General features: G+C 32.0%; 1 protein-coding gene across 1 annotated transcript in view; it reads left to right on the forward strand.

Moving 5' to 3' along the window:
• LOC129216329 (lipase maturation factor 2-like) overlaps positions 1 to 21,094 on the forward strand; it is a 43,837-nt gene that overhangs the window by 566 nt on the left and 22,177 nt on the right. Inside the window, exons 2-6 of the mRNA XM_054850539.1 lie at positions 632 to 849; positions 7,918 to 8,096; positions 12,307 to 12,433; positions 12,907 to 13,059; positions 17,686 to 17,791. Of these exons, the coding sequence (XP_054706514.1) occupies positions 632 to 849; positions 7,918 to 8,096; positions 12,307 to 12,433; positions 12,907 to 13,059; positions 17,686 to 17,791 (783 nt within the window). The remainder of the gene's footprint in view (positions 1 to 631; positions 850 to 7,917; positions 8,097 to 12,306; positions 12,434 to 12,906; positions 13,060 to 17,685; positions 17,792 to 21,094) is intronic.

Raw genomic sequence — 21,094 nt, forward strand, 5'->3', positions numbered from 1 at the left:
TGGTAATTTCAAGTCTTGGTTATGATAAATATTGTAACTAATATTATTTTTATCTTTGAAGTTAATGTGCATTTAATTGTAAAAAAAAAAAAAAGGTCGCTTTACCTGGATGGTGGGTTTTTTCAAGTTTGCCAACCCAAAGAAAACCTTTTAACTTTTCAAGTTGGGCCCAGTTTGGCAAAACCCTACATTAAAGAAATTCTCTATACATCAAAATAATTTTCCTAAGATTGTAGATTTTATTTCACTTTAGACCTTTTGCCTCTTTTTTTTCTTCTTTTTTTAAGAATAACCACTTTTGCAATTATTGTGTATGAAAAAAATTCCAGTACTTCTCAAAATTTTTTTATAATTCGTACTTTAATTAGTAACTTACATATAATGTGATTAGCATTTGAATGAAGTTTTGTACCAAAAAATTTGCCTTGTTTTTAATGTTTTATGAGTAATTATGTCAAAATTAAAACTTCTTCTATGTTTAAAAAATGTTCTGGCAATTTGCTACTTCAATATATATAGGTTCGACCTGACTACTTCCAATAAGCTGACTGTTTCATCAGTATAAATAAGCACATCAATTCAGTCCATTTTCTAAATAATTTGGCACTCATAATACCATTATCGTTTTCAGGGATGTTTTATTATTAGAATGTGGATTTGTAGCCATAATACTTGCTCCTCTTGGATTTTTACAAAACTCCATCAAAAGTGGGTTTTTGTCATCCTTACCGCATCGTCCTCATGATATAATCTCAATGTGGCTTGTGAAATGGTTGCTGTTTAGATTCATGTTTTCTTCTGGTGTTGTGAAACTCACAAACATGTGCCCTACATGGTGGGGATTAACAGGTATTTGAATTTGCTTTGCTTTGTTATCTAGTTAAAAGAAAATTATAATGAGTACTAATCTTTATATATTAATAGGCAAGCCGCTTTCTTTCAGTACCGATTTCTCCTCTGTTTGTGAACCAATTTCCTTCATTCTTTTTTTTGTTCAGTAGCTATTGCCGATTTTTAGTGTCATCAATAAAACATTTTCAAATCAACCGCTAATTAACGGAGATATTGATTAAAAATGCATTTTCGTCCTAAATGGCTCTTTCTACGCGAACAATGGTCCAATTTTTTCGAATTTGATATGGTTGGAAAGGTCTTTAAAAAATACTCCTACCGAAGAAATTGTCAGGGCGCCCGAGGTCCAATAACCTAAATCCACTAGAAAAAGTTATAAGTGTTTTTTAGTTAGCAAAACTCTATAATTTTATATTTATCTCTTTTCCATTGTTGAAACTCATTGTTGGAAGCGTGAAACATTAAGTTTTAATTCATTTTAAAAACTGCTTTTTCTACATGAAAAATGCATTTTAGTGCTTCGAGTTTGGTATGGTTGGAAAGGATCCTGAAAAATACTTCAAAAGACGTTGACCCCCCCCCCCCCCTTCGATTTACGACCCAGAAACGAAAATTCGAAGATGAGCTAAAAGCAATTATAAAATAGCAAAAATTCATTTTTATTTGCTTTTTCATGCGACATAGTTAGCGTGAAGAAATTGCTGGATAATATTATGCATTGCCATTTCTCGCTTGAGCACCAAATAAATGAAATTCTTGCATTTGTTTTTATTATTGAGGGTTTTTGGGTAACTACGGGAATTTAAAATATTTTCATTTTGATTATGTTATTGCGATTTTAATATTTAAATAAATCATTTTACGGAGTGTGGGAGGACTTTCAGTTTCGATAACATTACCTTCTTCTCACAATAATACTTGCATTTGCTATCACCAGCAACAAATCTCAAGCTGAAACGTTTGATAAAATTGGCTTATTATTACGACGTCCAGTGCTTTTGCATGAACATTTATATGTTGCTGTGAGTACAGTTCGTTTATTTGACTGTTAGAAATTTTATATTTCTAACGGCTGAAGTCATGCCTACTTTTACTAGGAATTTGTTTGTGCAGAAGTTTTACGTAAAAAAGGAGTTTCGCGGTATCATTTCATCTAGGAAGACTTCTGTGAAATTGGCAAACTTTATCCATTGGTGTCAAATTTTTGGCACCAATACCAGCGCGAGAAATAGTTTTCTTTTGCGTTCATAAAAAAAGAGCAGAGAAATGTCTATTTGCAAGGACTGACTACAAATGAAGTGGTTCATTAAATTAACGGTTTGTGACAAGGGGAAGGAAATAATGACAAGAGGGACATACAATGGGGAAAATGTGACATTAAGCCTTTTTTTGATTAGAACGTTCATTCATTAAAAACAGTATGATGTGTGGAAAAGGGAAGAAGGGGTATGGTGAAGTGTGAAACTTCGACAAAGGAGAGAAGGATCAAAAATTTTGAAAAGTACATTAGTCAGTTATCCCCTAAACCGTAAACAAATCAAAAAAAACGATTTTTTTAAAAAGAAAATTGCAGCTATTGCGACATACAGTGCTTTTGAATGGACAATTTTTAATGTAGCAAGTAGGATTCGTTCATTTGATTGTTTGAAATTATATATTTCTTATGGCAGAGATCAAGGTAACTTACTGAATAAAATTGAACTTTTTAAAAGAAATATTGCTCATGCAGAAGTTTTACGTATAATCTGATTTATTCATTTTATTCGGGAAGATTTCAACAATTGAGAAATTGGCACTCGTTATTTATTGGAGTCAAATTTTTGGCAGCAATTGCAGCAAGAGAAATGTTTTTTCTTTGAATACGTAAACAAAGAGCAGGGAAATATATGTTATTTGGGTTATATACGGTTACCACTAAACGGGCTGTCCACAAATGAAGTCTCGCTTTAATGTGGGGTTCACGAAACAGTAACAGTTTGTGACAAGGGAGAGGAAAGAAATGACAATTGGGACATACAGTGGGAGAGAATGTGACGACAAGCTTTTTTTTAATAGGAATGTTTGTAAAAACAGCATGACATGTGACAAGGAGAAGAGGGGGTATGGTGAAGTGAGAAGTGAAAAAAGCTGAAAAGTGTAACATCAGTTATGCACAGTCCTTAACCATAAGCAAATCACAAAGACAACCTTTTTAAAAAAATTGTACTATTATTGCGACGTCCAATGTTTTCGAACGGATAGTTATATGTTGCCACGCATAGAGTTCATTCATTTGATACTTGGAAATTTATATTTCTAACTAGCAAAAATACCCAGCGTTGCCAGGGTCAGTAATAAATGTAAGAAACAATCTCTACTTTCTTTCGTTTTCTGTTTTAACTGAAAGAACTCAAATAGTAGACGTTTTATGAGTAATATTGTTCACAAAGAAGTTTTACACATAAACTGAATTTTGTGATGCTTCACTTCATACGGAAAGATTTAGAAAATTGGATAATTGGCGATTTTTATCCATTGGCATCATATTTTTGGCAGCAATGCCAGTGCAATGACTGTTTCTCATTTGCATACGTAAACTAAGAGTAGGGAAATATCTATTTGCATAGGGTTAACACACAGCAACATGGCATCCAAAATAAAATTATTCAAGCCAAGAATTTGACAACCACACCTATTTCTCAATAGAGTTCTTTCCTTCAGTCAAAAGTACTACTTTTAATCACTGAAATTGACAGAATAAGCAAAAAAAAAAAAAAAAGCGTGGCGCCAGAAAAAACTTTTACTTTCCCGACAGTTATTTTTTATTAATTTTTTAAAGTGTCTGATTTTTGAAATAAAGCGTGGTCTTTATGATGTTACAAGGGATGTACTTTGGTGCGCTACTCCATTGCCACACTAAATGTTTACGCTTTGCTGTCAACCGCGTTTCCAGGTTATGATTTGTGCTGTGCGCTAATGGCATCAGTGAATGGCATTTCATCGCTTTTGGTGCGATGTGCAGAAGCGTAAGAAATAAATTTCAATTCGCGCATCAATTAAAATAATTGTTAAAAGTATATTAAATTTTTTCCAATTACTTAAAAAATGGTTAACACCTATGTTTTTTAGCATGCTCTTTCAGAAAAAAATGCTTTTAAAATTTCCAGACCCCGAAGAGTTCCTATTTTTCCTACTTTTTTGAGCTCTCTCCTTATTTTCCTACTTTTTCCTTTTTTTTCTTACTTTTTCTTTCTTTAGTATAGCACTTCTAATTGTGCACTGATTCTTATTTTTACAATGCCGCACCGATAATTTTCTGTATGTTTTGATTTTGAAAAGTAAAAGGACCAAGCGGATCCTTAGCTTTTCATTGAATGACTACAGAATTTCTGGAAGGAATGCCGCGGCTTTTGTGTGTTTAAAAGTTAAATTTTCGCAAGTGACTTTTTTGCTGTTGCGGTGTTTATGATCGACTTTTCTTTTTATTGCCCCGACTTCAGTCCTACTGTTTTAACGAAACTATAAAAAATAGATACTGGTCATTCTTATGCAATTATATGTTATTTACCCATCAGTTAGAAGTTTTAATTAAAGTAAACAGCAGACTGTTCAAAAAATGCGGGAAAAACTGAATTTCCTATTCGCCAATTTTTTGTATGATTACAAGTAAAATGGAGCTCTATTTAAACAGAAAGGCAATGAAAAACCATAAAAGGAACATAAGGAAGCAAAAAATGAAAAACTTGTACAATGTACATATTGTGTTGATGTTAGTACAACATAAAAGTGACAGATAACAGAAATTCGCAAAAACGGACCACTTAAAAAATAACTGTGGAAACTTTTCTCGTACATAAATATAATTATTGTTCATTCTAAATCGTAAACATGATTATAAAATTTCATTTTCTTTTCTTGCAATGAGTGTATTTGCAAAAAAAAAAAGCGCAAAACGTTCCCGATTTTTGGAGAATAATCGGAAATCAATTTAAATGCAATATTTTGTTTTTATTTCTTCACATTTTTAAAAGTCGGGGGATAGAGCTACAAACTAATATGTATTTTTTTCCTTTTTAATGGGTATTTTCTACTCTGATATATCATCAATATCGAGGAGTTGCTCATCATTTTTATGTGCTGTGTTTATGGCAAAGCGACATTTCTGAACATTTAAAATTTTTTCGACAGGCTCTTACTCTTTTCAAGGTGCGGCAATTATACCGATGCGGCATATCTACTGTAAGTTATTGTACTTAGTGCGCCTGATCGAAGGGAGGGGGGAGAAAAAGATATATGCAGGCATTTGATGCCAGGTGCTCCCCCCCCCCCACTCTCAATTTCATGAACAATTTCCGAATGATTATTTTTGTTGTATGGTGAGGATTGAGAGAAACTACATGCCTTCCCTTTTATGCATAGAGAAACATTAGTAACTGATCTTTATCTTTGATAAAAATGTTATGTTTATGATGCATGGATGTTTCCTTTTATTTTCGTGACAAAAATTTTGGAACAAGAAGGAGGTAAAAATCATCAAACCATTAAAACAATATTCATTTTTATTGCTGGATTAAAATAAGAACTGGCTCCATCACTTTGATCCCCCCCCCCCCCCCCCCCGGAGATGGATAGCGAAGGATGTATACTGAATGCAAATTTTATCTGCAAACAACAAAAACCGCACAAACTTGTATAGCTAAGCATTAATTTTCTAAAGCCAGGGAGGGGAGAAATTGACCCCCATAAATGACGTGCCTGAAACAAAAATGTATGTTGAATGCTAAAAATACATAACATTGTACAAACCCTTTAGTTGACTTATTTCGTTATTTATTTAGTTTAATTATTTTATTATAAATTTTATGTCCCATATTTAAGAACACATTTATTTTATTTCTGCATTTTCAGTCGTTTTCCTCTTTTTGTCGAATTCTAACATCTGTCCCTGTTTATGCATGTCAGCTACTGATTATTTTTAACTAAAACTAATTTAATATTTGTTTTGCCAACTGATAAATGGATGCTCTGGAAGGAATGTTTTCATTTTTGACAAAACAAATCTTTAACAAAAATGGTTTTATTGCACCAAAATAGGAGTTTTATTATTATTATTATCATTATTTTGCGATCGCTATATTGCATTTTATTCTTTCACACTTAGAAATTTTATTACTGTATTGGTGAAAGGTGTTTCTTTGTTTAGATTTTTTCATATTTTTGTAATTAATATCTTTGTTTCCACCAGTTTATTTTTCATACTAATGATTGTCAGTCCTCTTGATGTGTGTGTGTAGTCCTACCTCTTCCTATTTTTTTTTTTTAAACTTTTTTAAGCAATTTTTTTTTTTAATTTTTAATTCCTTATTTCCTACTTTCCCCCTCAAAAAACCACTTTGGGGTCTGAATTTTGGAAACGACCTTATTACCGAAATATTCCCTTTCATCCATTTATTTTGAGATTATTAGAAAAAAAGCAAAATTGGAATAAATTATTACTGCTTGATATTGTGTGTACATATAAAAATTGTATGCTTCGAGATATGCATTAAACACGAGCAAGAGCATAAATAAAAATTTTGGAAATGGTTAAACTTGTACAAGTTTTCTCAAATATTCATTTATGAATATGGTCACTAGTAATCACTAGGGCGAACACTAGTAGTTTTGAATACATGATTCCTTCTGCTACATAATCTATTTCTCTCTTTGAAGTAGCAATATTTGCATAAATTATGGTATTTAATGTATCAAAAATTATGAACATAACTCTAAAGCTAGCAGGCTCAAGTAAATACGTTCTCATCTTTTTAATAACACTATCAGAATTTATGAAATAAAAACTTAATATAAGGATAAGCATCATAAACTAAAATTAGAAATAACTGCTATTACATATCCATCTTTATGTTTACTCAGAGAGCTGCAAATGATTTTATTTTGATGAAAAGTACTTTTTAAAAGTACTTTTTTTCTTTTTTATTTTGAAAACATTAAAGATTTTTTTCAATACAAAAAGTCTAAAATATTAATTTCTTTGGTATTTTACAAAAAGTGCTCTTGTTTAATATTTTTATTATTCACCTATTCCGACTTAAAATTTGATGTTGGGAGGAATGTGTTTGTGTAATGCTGTTTTTTAATGTAGAATTGTATGTCTAATGTAGAATCATATGCCCAGGCATTAGACAAAATTGCAGAATACTTAAGACATTGCTCTCTGGTTAACTCAATTTTCTCAGCCTTTGAGTGAATTTAGACTGTTTAAATGGTTTTTCTCTCGTGCAAAAACATTTCATCCAACGTTTGGCTACTTCTGGATCCTCTGATACAATTGATTCTATTTTTATTTGCTCAATTTCAAAAAACGATCCAACCCCCAGTAACAGCCACCAAAAAATCTGATGATATCCAGCATTAGACAGGATGAGAAAAGGATGAGCATCAGACAAAATTCCCTTTTTCTCTTCAAAACATGGAAAAGTTCTTTATTTTTAGAACTAAAGTCTTATTAAATTCAAATGAACATGAAACACCAGCTGACCTCGATGTAGCTGTTCATAACCTTCCACCACTGCTTTGTAAATACCAACTGGTTCATAAAATCCACTCTGATAACACTGGTTGTTTGCACCATATTGATAGGCCACAACAACCTAAAGGACTTATTATTCAAATCCAGACTAGTGACTGTCTGTTATTGGACCCTTGTCTGTTTGTTAGTGGTGATCTTACCCAAATGCCTAACAATTTCATAAAATAAGTTGAAGTAGTTTTTTGAATGAGCAAATCATACTTTTGGTTTTAAATCATAAAAAGGTATATTTGAAATGATATACAACCCTAGCTAGTTGAGCGAATATTGATCTGATGCTAGGAAATAGATTTTGGTATACAGGAAAGTAGACTTGTTTTGTTATAGATAGAACTTATTATTACAACTGTATTTGATTCTATTAAATGCTTGTAGACCTTTTCTCAGTGTTGAAGCAAAATTTTGCTTGTATCTGAATTTATTTCATGCATAATGTCAAACTTGCTGTAAATTATTCTTAGTATTTTAAGCATATTGTTTTAAACTTTTTATAGCTCTGAACTATCATTTTGAAAGTCAGTGCATTCCTACACCTCTTGCTTGGTATGCTCACCATCTACCAACCTGGCTTTTGAAGTTTGGAGTAGTTGCAACTTATGTTACTGAAATTCCTCTACCATTCCTATTTTTTTCCCCAATTCGTTCTTTAAGATTATTCAGCTTTTATGCTCAGGTAAGTAAGTTTTCTTGGTTCCATTTTTTTCTTTATGAAACAATGATATGTATACTAGCAAGGAGTAAAAAAAAAAAAAAACCTCGTGATTATTACCGAGCTAGGAAACTCTGTGTCCTTTTGCAAGCGAGGTATGATATGGAATAAAAATTGAAAAGTTTTAAAATATAAATCTAGCTCAGAGTAGCTCTCTGAAGATTACATCTTGTTGACGTGTGACAGCTAGGCTTGCAATTTGTGGTGCGCTGGTTCACTTTTCCAACTGTACCGTAATTTAGTGTAAAGTTCGACTTCCACAGTAACAGTACACACACCAGCCATAAGGAGATAAGGACCCACCATTCACAGCACAGTAAAAAAGAAAGGAAAAGGACAGGAAAGAGAAAATACATCCATCCATGCCCGAGTCGTAATTCAAACCCAGGGACTCCCTATTGCAGTCAGACTCCACTGACCACTAGACAAAGTGGGCTGCAGTTACACCTTGTAACAGTGGAAATTGTTTTATAAATTCGCATGTTTTTGAGCCCTCAAACCGTAACCACATAGCAAACAACAAAACATAGTTAAGCATGTGCATGGGATAATTATTTTGACTGCTTAAAATGCTCAGCCTTAGTGTTATATTGTAGCAAAAGATGGTGTGTGAAAAGTTTTAAAAGGAAACATTTTGATTATAAATAGAACAAAGCTTCAGTAACCTGTCTGTGAATGTTCATTTGGCAATTTTAGTTACATAAAATATTGTTTGTTAAGGTATACACAAACTATATTTAATTTAAAAGTTTGTGTGGACTGAATCCTTGAAACCAGAAATTGTCTAATAATCTATCTGTGAATTTCTCTAATGTATGTGCCACAGTGTTTGAGCTCAGTACTTATTGCTGCATGGCAATGTCTAATTGTAAATAAATCGACTACAAAGATTTCCAACACTGATGTTTTTTGCAATGTACAATAACTGTTCAATATGGAGCTGCAAAACGTAAACAAACTTAACGAGTGATGTAAAAAAATAAAGAAACGAAAATACCAAATCAAGGACCACGTTGTAGTAAAGTAGAATTCTGCTTCTTAGATTAATTAAAACTAGCTTTTACCCGCGGCTTCGCTCATGTCGATGTAGTTTGTTTTTTTTTCAATCGATTCAAGTTCATAATCAACACAGGCAGAGGTCAAAAAGTTACCAAAAAATGGTTTGTCCCCAGTTTCGCCGACATTTCAAACTGCCTCCCCCCTTTAATATATCAAAGGGTACGATTAAAACTGAAAATCTGGGGTGGGGGGGGAGGGACAAATGAAATTTCGGCAAAACTGGGAAGACACCCAAAAAAATCACGCAATATAAATTAGGAAAAAGTTCAGGAGTTGTTAAAGAAGTTAGTTTGGGTAATTCTCAAAAATTCCAATCCCCATCAAATGATGTTCAACGCTACACTGGCTATTTAAATTACTATATAGCTTCTCACCGGAGAAATCGTCTCGAAAAAGGGTTAACAGTCACTACAAATCCGGATTTAAATAATTTCCCTTTAGAGTGAGAACATCAAACCTTTAAAATCCCCATCAGAATTAAATCAACTGTTTTTAAATAACGTAAACTGTCCTGATTAAAATACTAAAAAGTTCTCGTTTCGTAAAGAGAAACATTTCCTAAAATCTCTATTAGAATGATGATATCAGTGTTTTCAAATAACATCTCCCTCTGAAGATCTCCGTCATGATTAATTCCAAAAATCTTCATCAGTACAGGTCCGATAGCGTAAAAAACAAATAAAAAAATTTAAAAAAGGGAAGAAAAAGACAGAACAATATTCTCCATTATTGTCATTCAAGTAGGGATATTAAGTCCATAACAGCCTAATTAGCATCATTTATCCTCAGAAACACACGCACAAATGAAAAAAGGAAATTTAAAAGTTTCATAAAAGTTTACAATATTTCGGCAATGCGCTAAAGTAGTCGCCTAATGAGACTGGAGATGATAAAAAAATATTTGGCGAATTAATTTACATTTGATTAGTAGTTTTAATGTCATTTGAGCGTGTTGTTTCACTAATTTGGCGGATTAATTTTAACTTCAATACCTGACACATAGTATTTAATGATTTTTTAACGAAAATTAATTTAGCGAAATTTTTACATTTTAATGTAACTTTTGTGATGTCTGTAGCGCCAAGATTTTTGAACACTCGTCCCGACCGCGTTATCATAACTCTGCCTATCGAATAAGTTTTTAAAATATCATTTTGTTTAATTTCATTTTCTATTTTTGCAATTAAAAGCAGTGTAAAATGTAAAATAGTAAATCCATTATTTGTCGCCAAAGGACCACAAATAAATATATACACCAACTAGACATTTGCCAGAGACTTGCCAACTTTATAAAACTGCGTAAAATGTTTGCTTAAAATCTATATTCATAAGAATGATTTTTAATTCCGAACAGAAGATGCTATGAAGAAAATATTTTGCATGCATTTGGCAGTTCCTGGCGAAAAATAAATCTTCTTTCCACGGTAACTGGGGGTAGGTGGGGCAGACTGTTTAATAACTTTCTTTATTTAGTTACCAGATTATTGCACATAGCAAAAATATCCGGCGTTGCCTGGGTCAGTAATAATTATGAAAAACAATAGCTACTTTTATTCGTTTTCTTCTGTAACTGATAAAATCAAAGCACACCGGTTTGACATGATTATGAATCGAGCTTCTTCCTTACTCATAAAAGTAAAATGGCAATAAGTATGAAGAACAAAATTGTACTCTTTTAGAAATGAAAAAACGACATTTAAGAACATACAAATTTGAAGAATTTCCAAAATATGAAATTAAACTTCACTTGTTTCAAAAGATTTTTTTTTTTTTGAACATATTCTAAAATTCTCTATATTGCTATTGAAGTACAAACTTTAAAAAAAAATGTAGCCGCCTGTAATCCCTTACTGTGATTCAAAATGTTAACAAATTTGCGGTAATCGTTTTGGGATACCTTGGATAATTTTCCCCCTCCCTACTTTGTAAAACTGTGTGTTACTAATTTTCACCGAAGAGATAATGTCGCCAAATACTGAAATACTTCTGGTGACTATAAAATGATGCTACCTGAAATGTTTCCAAAATAAGTAGTAAAATTTGGCAATTATTTGAAATGGTGCGCAAATGTGTGCTGATTATGAGTTTGCTAATTTAGTTGGCGGATCATTTTACATGTTAACAAATAATATAAAGAAAGAAATATTAATGAAATGACAATGTTTTGGTTACATGGGGAAAACCGAGAAACAGTATTCGCATAGTTTTTAGCTTCAAAAACAGTGACAATTCAAAAAATTGTCTAATGCTTTAGCTATTGAAATGATTCCGCGAAAAAAGTTTGGCGAAATTCCTGTTGGTCGATCAAGCACCCAGTCAACACAAATAAAGTTAAAAAAAAACATTAATTGCCTCAAAGGTGCGTTAAACTGGAAAATAATCAGCCAAATCCATGTATCATTTTCTAATCTTGTGCAAAGATGTTACTTTAAGATTTAACTTGAGAAAAGCTTTGAACAGTCAGACGAAAAGCAAAAATAGTCGACAATACAATTTTCGCTATCGACACGGAGTTGAGATGATACACTAAATACTATATTGAGTTGAGGAAAGCCTTCGAACATGGAGCTAAAAAGCTCACAATTAGTTTTTTATTCTACTTAGAAATTTGGAACAGGTGCCATCTTCAGCAGAAAAATCAGAGCTTTCGGTGGACATATAATGTTAGTATGTGCAAGTATTTTTTCACTCTCATATTAGAGAATTTGTATGAAATTTGTGTATTATTGCCCCCTATGGGGGGCAATAATACACAAATGGGGGTTTGCCCCCCATAACGGGACGAAACATACTCTAAGTGTTATTCTGATGCATAAGCTATATTATTGTAAAGTTTCATCAAAATCCATTCGATAGTTTTTGCGTGAAAGAGTAACAAACATCCATACAGACAAACTTTCGCATATATAATAGTAGTAAGATTTTGCGTGAAAGAGTAACAAACATCCATACAGACAAACTTTCGCACATATACTAGTAGTAAGATTTTTTTCTTTTACGCTTATAAAAATACAAAAGTAATTTACTTAAATATTTTGAATGTCTTTTATTGTTGCTGAAATATTTTATTAATATGTTTTGATTTTCGAAATCTAAAGCTTACTTCTTTTTTCAGATATTTTTCCAATTTCTAATAATATTAACTGGAAACTTCAATTTTTTCAACTTATTAACCATTGTAATGTGTCTTTCCTTGGTTGATGATGACTTTCTGTTAAGTTTAGTTGGGCGACCTACTCCAGGTTTGTATCAAAACATTTAATCTTTTTTGCATGCTTTGTATTTTTTAAAAATATTTTATTTGAAATATGTTTTAAGTTTTTTTTTTTCATTCGTGAAAACTTGAACTGTTTAACATACTTTTCAATGTGGAAAAGTACAAAGAGCAATAAGGTGAGTTCAGGTCAAAAAAGTCATGAAACTTAAATTTTGTCCAAGAAGTCACATGAAAAGTTCACAATAACTCACTGTCTGATTCCTTGAAAATCTTTTTAATTGCTCTGATGATGTTTTATGCACAAAATGTAGGAAATTCTTACATTTTATTTTAAAATTTTTATTGTTTTTGTTGTTTTGTAGTTTTGGGTTGAATTTTACTTTTACAAATTAGTTGGAATTGATTTTAACCATTCCTGTTATATCATGCCAAAGAATTTATGGAAATAACTTAGAAATTTTGATTAAAAAAAAAAAAAAATTTTCTCTTTCTATTTAGCTAGCAAAACAAGTGGAAGTACAGCATTAAAGTGGACTAAAAGAATTCTATGCTTTGCTGTAGAAACTGTTGTAATCCTTGCTATTTGTTATGGAACTGTGAAATATTTCTCATTGAAAATTTTACCAGATTGGTCTGTAGATAGCAAAATAGGTATGTATGTTATTCGAATGTCATAATGTAGTTTGAAAGTTTTCACACAATGTACTACATTGCAAAGAAAAGAGAGAGAGAGAGATATTACTTGATGGTTGTTTTTTTTGTGGTAAAGAATACAAGTGATGTCTCTCATTTTCGTGGGTTTATGTGCACCTTTTTTTTAAATTTTTTTCCACTTCCTTGATTACTCACTTACTCTTCAGTATAAGTTAATTTAAAGTATAATTACAAATGGATTTGTACTATGAATAACTTATTACAACGATACAGCAATTCATTATTATACATATTCAATCGACTCCCCCTATCAGAATACACTCTAATGTGAACGCCCCAATATTCTGAACACATTTTGATGGTCCCGGTGAATACATATGCATTATCTAGTCTCCCTCTATAATGAACACCTCTATGATCTGAACATTTTTGTTTGGTCCCGAGTGTTCAGAATAGAGAAAGTCCACTGCATATGGGGAATTCCATGGGGAACTGACTGACATTTTTAGAGCAAATCAGTAAATATACGTTGTGCAAACGATCTTTTCTGCTGGATTATTTTATTTTTTAAGCTGAATTTAATGGTATAATTGAATTCTGGAAATGTGTTTTGGTTGGTTTTTAAAAATTTGTTAAAAACTTGGTAATTGATGGACATTTTAAAAAGTATTATATCAGTCAGTTACCGTGCTTTTTATATATATTTCATCCAAAATACGAGGGTCAGTCAGAAAGTTAGTTGCATTGCTCAAGAAAACAAAAAAAGGATTGAAATTTTACAATAATTTATTGTTATCTTAAAGTTCCATTCAAAATCTACTTTTTAACGTAACCACCTCAGTTATTTAAGCATTTGTCGAGGCTTACAAGTTTTTAGGTGCCTTTTGCAAAGAAATCCCGTCCAATGTCCCATTGTTGGGTTGCAGCTTTCACTTCGTCATCCGAATGGCATCATCACTTTGAAAGTTCCTGTTTTATGGGGCCAAAAACGTCAAAGTCAGGAGGTGAAAGGTTAGGTTGACTTGGGAAGGTGATCCCACACTTCTCACCTAAACTTGGTCTTTTCTCGCGCTCAGCCTTATCAATATCTGTACTTTCACACAAAATTGAATCACTTCACGCATTTCCAATTTGGACACTACTTGCAGCTGTCGAGACATGTTTGCGACTGATAATCAGAAAAACTGAACTTGTCTTGGAGAAGCCGCTACATCACACAATAAAGGTACATGTCTGAAGTATTGCCACAGAATTTCATCAAAATTGTTTTAGATGGAACAGATTTACGAAGAAGTGCAACTAACTTTCTGACTGACCTGCGTATATATCAAGACTTCAATTATACCATTAAATTCAGCTTAAAAAAATACAATAATCCAGGAGAAAAGATTGGGTTGCATAATGTATATTTCGCATTGAATGTTGAAAAATACAGTTTTGCTCTAAAAATGTCAATCAGTTACCCATGGTATTGCTCATCTTCTTTATCTTTACTAATAATAAAGCTGAAAGTCTCTCTGTCTGGAGGATGTCTGGATCTCTGCGACGCGCATGGCGCCTAGACCCTTTGGCCGATTTTCATGAAATTTGGCACAAAGTTAGTCTGTAGTATGGGGGTGTGCACCTCAAAGCAATTTTTCGAAAATTCAATTTTATTCCTTTTCTATTCCAATTTTAAGAACATTTTCCCGAGCAATATTATCATAAGATGGATGAGTAAATTACCAAGTTATCATTACATGGAACCGTAACATGGGCAAGTCAATCGCCAAGAAATTCACCGTACATCTTTTGTAAATATACAGGCGAACGAAAATACCCTTTAATTTTCTACTACGTGCAAAGCCGTGCGGGTACCACTAGTATATACAGTCGAACTTGTCTATTTCGAACCTGCTTATCTTGAAAACCTGTATCTCGAAATTTTTTAATTTTCCTGCATTTGCAGCTAAAATTCAATGTATTTCCCATGTTTATCTCAAAAAAAATCCCGAATACCTCTGTATCTCGAATTCCAGCAATGCTGACATTTTTGAATTCGAAGTCCAGCAATCTTCAAAACAACAACTTTCCTTAAACACAGAAACAGTAGCATTGTCCTCAAGGGCATAGAGGGCAGTGTAAAAAAAGAGAAATGCGCCCAGGTATTATTTTTTCCAAGAAGACTAACGAAAGGACAGTCATTTCGAGCACTTTCTTGGTAGCAGAGCAGAGGGCAGAGAATGGGACAGTGAGGAGAGGGCTTGGCTTGACAGATTTGACATGTGGGGTGACTTTTTCAAGTTCGTGGTTAAAGGTCATTCAAATTAAAACCCGTTTCACTATCTGGTTTAGGTATTGTTCCGTGATTGATCTCTTGCTTGAAGTTGTGATTGCGTAGAAAACCCGAGATGATAGGCTTGAAAAGAAAGCTTAAGATTTTTTCAAATGACGAAAAAGTGAAAATTCTTGAATTTTTGGATGGCAATCTATTAATAAGAAAAATGAAATTGCCACCAAAGTTAAGTATGTATAGGCCAAGATGGATTTTCAGCCATTGCCAACCTCAAGAGGATGGTTGAATCTAAAACAATCAGGCACCGAAAAACAATAAAAGACTATTTTGCTTGCAAAAGGTATGCTTAAAATTTCATTACTGTCAAAATGATTCCTTAAACTTGCAATAAAGTGCTTAGTATAAAATAGTAGAATAAATTCCTTATAAAACTAATACGGAAGAATTTTAATCTTTCGCATGTATAATCTTTGGAATAAAATTCAAATTTTCATCATCAGATTCCAAATTTCAATAAGTTTCTCAAAACCTCTATAGCTCGAATGTTTTTTCTTTCCCGTAAAATTCGAGATAGACAGGTTCGACTGTAATAAACATTGATTCATGTGACTATCTCATTGCTACACCTGGTGAACGACAGAAAACTGAGCATTAAACTAAGTATCAACAGCTTCGTAATTTTCTAGGCTACATGTTTAGCAATGTGGTATAGCTGTGTAGCTTAAATTGGCGGAGGTATTTATTAAAAGATTAAAAACCTAATATTCTCTCTTATCGGTTCTTCTTCGTAATACTTTTCCTCATAATTTTCCAATAATTTTCCCCATGATACTGGCAAGCAGCTGTTGAGAGATTTTCCTTCATTTTATATTTAATCACATTAAAATAGTTTTTGCATAGTTTTATGCATTTTTGCATAAAATTATGAAATGTGGCAACAAAACATGTATATTTTTTATCCCCCTTTTTTTGAGAGAGAGAGAAATTTCTAGTATCTGTATTCTGGCATCACATTAAAAAAATACCTAATATCGTATTTTATTTTTGTTCCTGTATTGCAATCGCTAGATGTAAGTTTTTAGATGTAGACAACCAACAAAATGCGTTTGATTAATGTTTTTCATCTATTGGGGTGCATATCTTTAGATTGCATGTGTTTTGCAAGGAAAGATTTGTCTTTATTTAACATTATATATATATTTATTTTTCTTTTTAACACAAAGGTTCCTTAGTTCTAATATACGTATATATTTTTGTTGTTTTTGTTTAATATAAGTAGTTATTTTGAAAGTGAGTTCTGTTTTCTGCGTGATTCTATCTTAAGTTTAAAGTCAAAATAAATATCAAGTCTTAAAAATGAGATCAGTATATAATTATTTGGTTTTGTTCTATTATTATGGATATATATTTTAAAAATTTTTACTACTGCAGATGTTCCATATGTTACTACCGTATTACTCCGCATTAACCAGCATGCCGGAAAAAAGCGAGGTTGACCAGCATGCCAGGAATTTCGAATTTTATGGCATGCCCGATAATTTGAGGTTTATTTTGCAACAAAACAAAAGTAAACTTCCCTATTCAGTTCCAATCAGTAAGCAAACCTCTGTAAGGAAAAAATAATAAATCCCGAAAGTAACCTTCTTTCAAAAAATTGTGTATTGCTTAAATATGTGCTTGTTATTTATGGTAGGGCATTATTAATGGATTTAATTATATGCCGGTAAAGTAATCAATTCAGAAAAAATGATTGTACTGCAAAATGTTCAAAATTTTTTTAAATAAATTATTTTAGGCGATTCCTTTTAGACAGGTAAGTTTCATTTTTATTTATTGAATAGCTATGGTAAATTCTTTAACACTGGTTTAGGGGCGGTAACTTACTGCTTAAATGTTTGCTTAGATTTAATTTAATTTTTATTAATTCAAATTATTCTTTATTAAAGAATATCTTTCTTGTTAAAATAACAAATGACATTGTTAGTAAATATTTTTAAAAATTAAACTGTTTATTAATACTAATAAGATATGTGTAGAACTTATATTATTTTTAAGCTGAACATATATACTTTATGGGTTTTCCCCCTTAACCTCAATTTTTCCGGCATACCGGAAAAGACTAGGCAAGTGTTATAGAAAATCTCGTGACCCCCGAATTTTGCGGCATGCCGGATAATGCGGGGTAATACGATACTTAAAGTGTACTTTAAAATGTTTTCTGTCAAAATTACCATCTAATTTTATGCTATCCTTTAAAGAAATGCAATAACTCCTCTAGCTTTGCATTCTTAATTCATTCTAATTTTATCTGTTTAGTTATGTAATATATGTTTTCTTTTTACCCTTAGCATTTTCTGCAGCTGAATTTCGTACCTTTTTAAAAGAAATTATTCCTATTTCCATATCCATTGGAGTAATATCCCTTTCTTTAAACATTGTCATAGCTCTGTACAGGTAAGTGAAGTTTTTTTATACTTTAATGATAATATATTTTGAAAAATGTTCCACATTTAGTTTGGTTGAATTAATGCCACATACAGTTGGACCTCGATATAAGATCATCCCTCTGGACTTCCCAAAACTGGCCTTATAACCAATTCATATCATAAGCATGTGCAGTAAAATCCCTCCTGACACATTGATTTATAGAGTTTGGCAGGATAAAACCATCTTAGCAGACAAAAAGCTGCTCTGGTGAAAAATTTTCTAAAGACATTTAACAATTTTTATGAGCACCATAAATACCATGAAATTGAAACCTTTTTTCATCCAGAAAGAACCAGACTCCAGTGCTTTAAATGTCTGGATTTAAAGCATTTACAAATTGACTGGCATTCAAATGAATGAACCTGGAGGGATGACAACCAGTGAACCAGTATTTTGTCAGATTGGCATTTGATTTTGGATAAAATAATTGCTATAGAAAGAGGCATGTTATCTTAATAGACCAATGAGACTCAACACATTGGTTAACAATATAGAGACTATCTTATTGTTAGCAAACACAACCTCAAAATGTCAACTTATGGACGGCGGAATTTAATGCTAGAAAAATATGCTAGATTTAACACATTTGACCAACAATACAAAGAATGAGTGAAGCGCTCAAAACTGTTGACGTTTCGCATGCAATCAGCTGTGTAAAATACAGTTGGAGGGGGGGATTAAAACTGAGACAATAGCAAATTGCTTTCATTGTGTTGAATTCAAAAAAAGAGTTTGTCAGAGTGGAAATTTTTGTGGCGATGATAAATCTGAAAGTTTGCAGTCGATAGTGCATCTATTAAGTTTTATAAACACAACTTGATGTAACGTTATCTGATAAAATAGCGTTGATCATTACTATCTCGTCGCCTCAGAGCAACATTAAGACATTGTAACACAGGAATAAAGGTATCCTACCATTGCTCTGTAGCGACTATGCAGGGGCGTAGCCAAGGGGGGGGGTTTGGGGGACAAACCCCCCCCCCAAAAAGTTAGTCTCAAAAAAAAAAAAGAGAAAAAGAAGAGAGAAGAGAGAGAAAAAAAAAAGAAGAAAAGGGAAAAATTCCAAGCGATTATACATACATATATATATATATATATATATATATATATATATATATTATATATGTATGTATATATATATATATATATATATATATATATATATAAGAAGTAACCCCCCCCCCCCCCGAAAGTCGGGTCTAGCTACGCCACTGCGACTATGTATATATATATATGTATATATATATATATAAACACTAGTAAATTAAAAAGTTAGGGAGACCTTAAAGTGTATATTATAAAAATATTTAAGTTGGGTGTAAAAGATGAATATTGTAAAGTAAACAAATAAAACTGCAAAATCCCTCTCCTGAAGATACCCCTCTGTTATGGACAAAAATGTTTGTCCTGTTAGTGGCTGCTTTAGAGGGGTTTTACTGCATATAAATAACATAATTCTCTGTAAAATTTAATGTTCAAAACTATCAGTTTATTATAACTTTTAAATAAGTTGAGCCAATTCAAATTAACAAAATCAATTATTTATTTTTATTTTTTTTTTTTTTAAATTTGTAACTTAGAATCAAGGTGTATATGATTGTTCAAGCAAAGTACTGAAGTACAACTTGCCTTACTCAAAATGATCCAAAATACAGGACTGCCACAATTTTTCCATTTCTTGTACAATGTTTCCAAGTTTCATATTTTCTAAAGTAAAAAAATACCTCTATACTGTCAACACTCTATAGAACATCCTTCTATTACTGCGACCCTTCCGTTATAGCGACTGATACATGAAGTCCCATTTCCCATTCCATAGATGCAAGATTATTTTACCGTCCATTAGAGCGTCCAAACTGAACCGTTCATTCCAATATAAGGTCCAAAACTAAGTTTCAATTTTTGTATTATCCTCAGAACTAACTATTCGAAAAGTAATACTTTAACATTTTATGTTTCTAAAGGTAAAATATTTCATTTGAAAAGAATTTTGTTGGTATACAATCAAAGAAGTGATGAGACAAATGGTAAACATTACGAATTATATTTTTCTTTTGAAAAAGTCGAAAAAGTGGAAAGCTTCTACAATAATTGCAGAATAAGATTTTTAAAAAGGGAAAGAAACTAGCACTTTTTTTTTAAAGTTTTTCATTAGTTTTTTTTTTTTTTTTTTAATTCTTCTTTAAAATGATGCAAGCAAGGGCGCCCTTATGCAAAATTTTAAGGGGGGGGCTCAAAAATTTTCCCCCGTTGTTTAACAGAATATTTTACCAATGAAAATCAATTTCAGTACAGATTAGAGATATTAAAATTTGACATTTTTAATAACTTATTCATTAATGGCTGGAAATTTTTTTATACATTTTTTCAAAGAAAAAAGCACTAAAAGCAAGGAAGTTCTCATTTCTAGGGGGGGGGCTTGAGCCCCCCTCCTTTTGCCCCCCTATATGGGTGCCCTTGGATGCATGACTATGAGAAAATTATTAGTGCATTTTAAAAAATGAATGAATAATATGCAATACATTATAACGACCTCTCTTTATGGCAACCTATTTTTGTTTGGAGGACGAGTGGTTATAACGAGCCTCCACTGTGTATTTGATTTTTACAAAATGTCTTAAGACATTTATGGTTTGTGTGAGTGTTTGCTTGTGTCAACACTTCAGTATCACTTTCATTATATCCACCTTCTACTACATTACCTGCACTTTATGTTACATTTGTAGAAAAAATAACTTTTCACCTCTAGAAGATCATGTACCACAGAAAAGTCTTAAAATTGAATCTGTGTGATACTGAAATCATCGAAGAAAGTCAGACAAAAGTGACCTTATAAGTGATTACGGTTTTCAAGACCTGACTAATGCTATATATCCTATAATTCATTAATAACATAGGATTGCTATTCAATGAAACGGGACTAAAGTAAACTAACTTTATGTGCAAGGGACCTATTACACGGCGGCGACAGAACCTGAAAATTGGAGAAATGTCAGGAAATTGCGAAAAATAACAAAAATACACGAAAATTCAATTGTTTTTTTTTTTTTCATGCTATGAAAAATTAAGTACTGTAATTCCCTGCTCTTTATCCACCAATTATCTTTGTGTATTTTTTTTCCTCAACTTCTTAAGTATTGAACCTCAATCTACCAGGATTCGATAACTACGACTGCTTCCATGCTTTTAGGGTTGTTTATTTTACAATAGCTTGAATTTTCCTTTCATAAGTTTTATGCTACCTAAAATAAACAACCTTACAGGCAAAGA

Source organism: Uloborus diversus, chromosome 2 (assembly GCF_026930045.1).
Source record: "Uloborus diversus isolate 005 chromosome 2, Udiv.v.3.1, whole genome shotgun sequence".
In the NCBI taxonomy this organism is placed as follows: Eukaryota; Metazoa; Arthropoda; class Arachnida; order Araneae; family Uloboridae; genus Uloborus; species Uloborus diversus.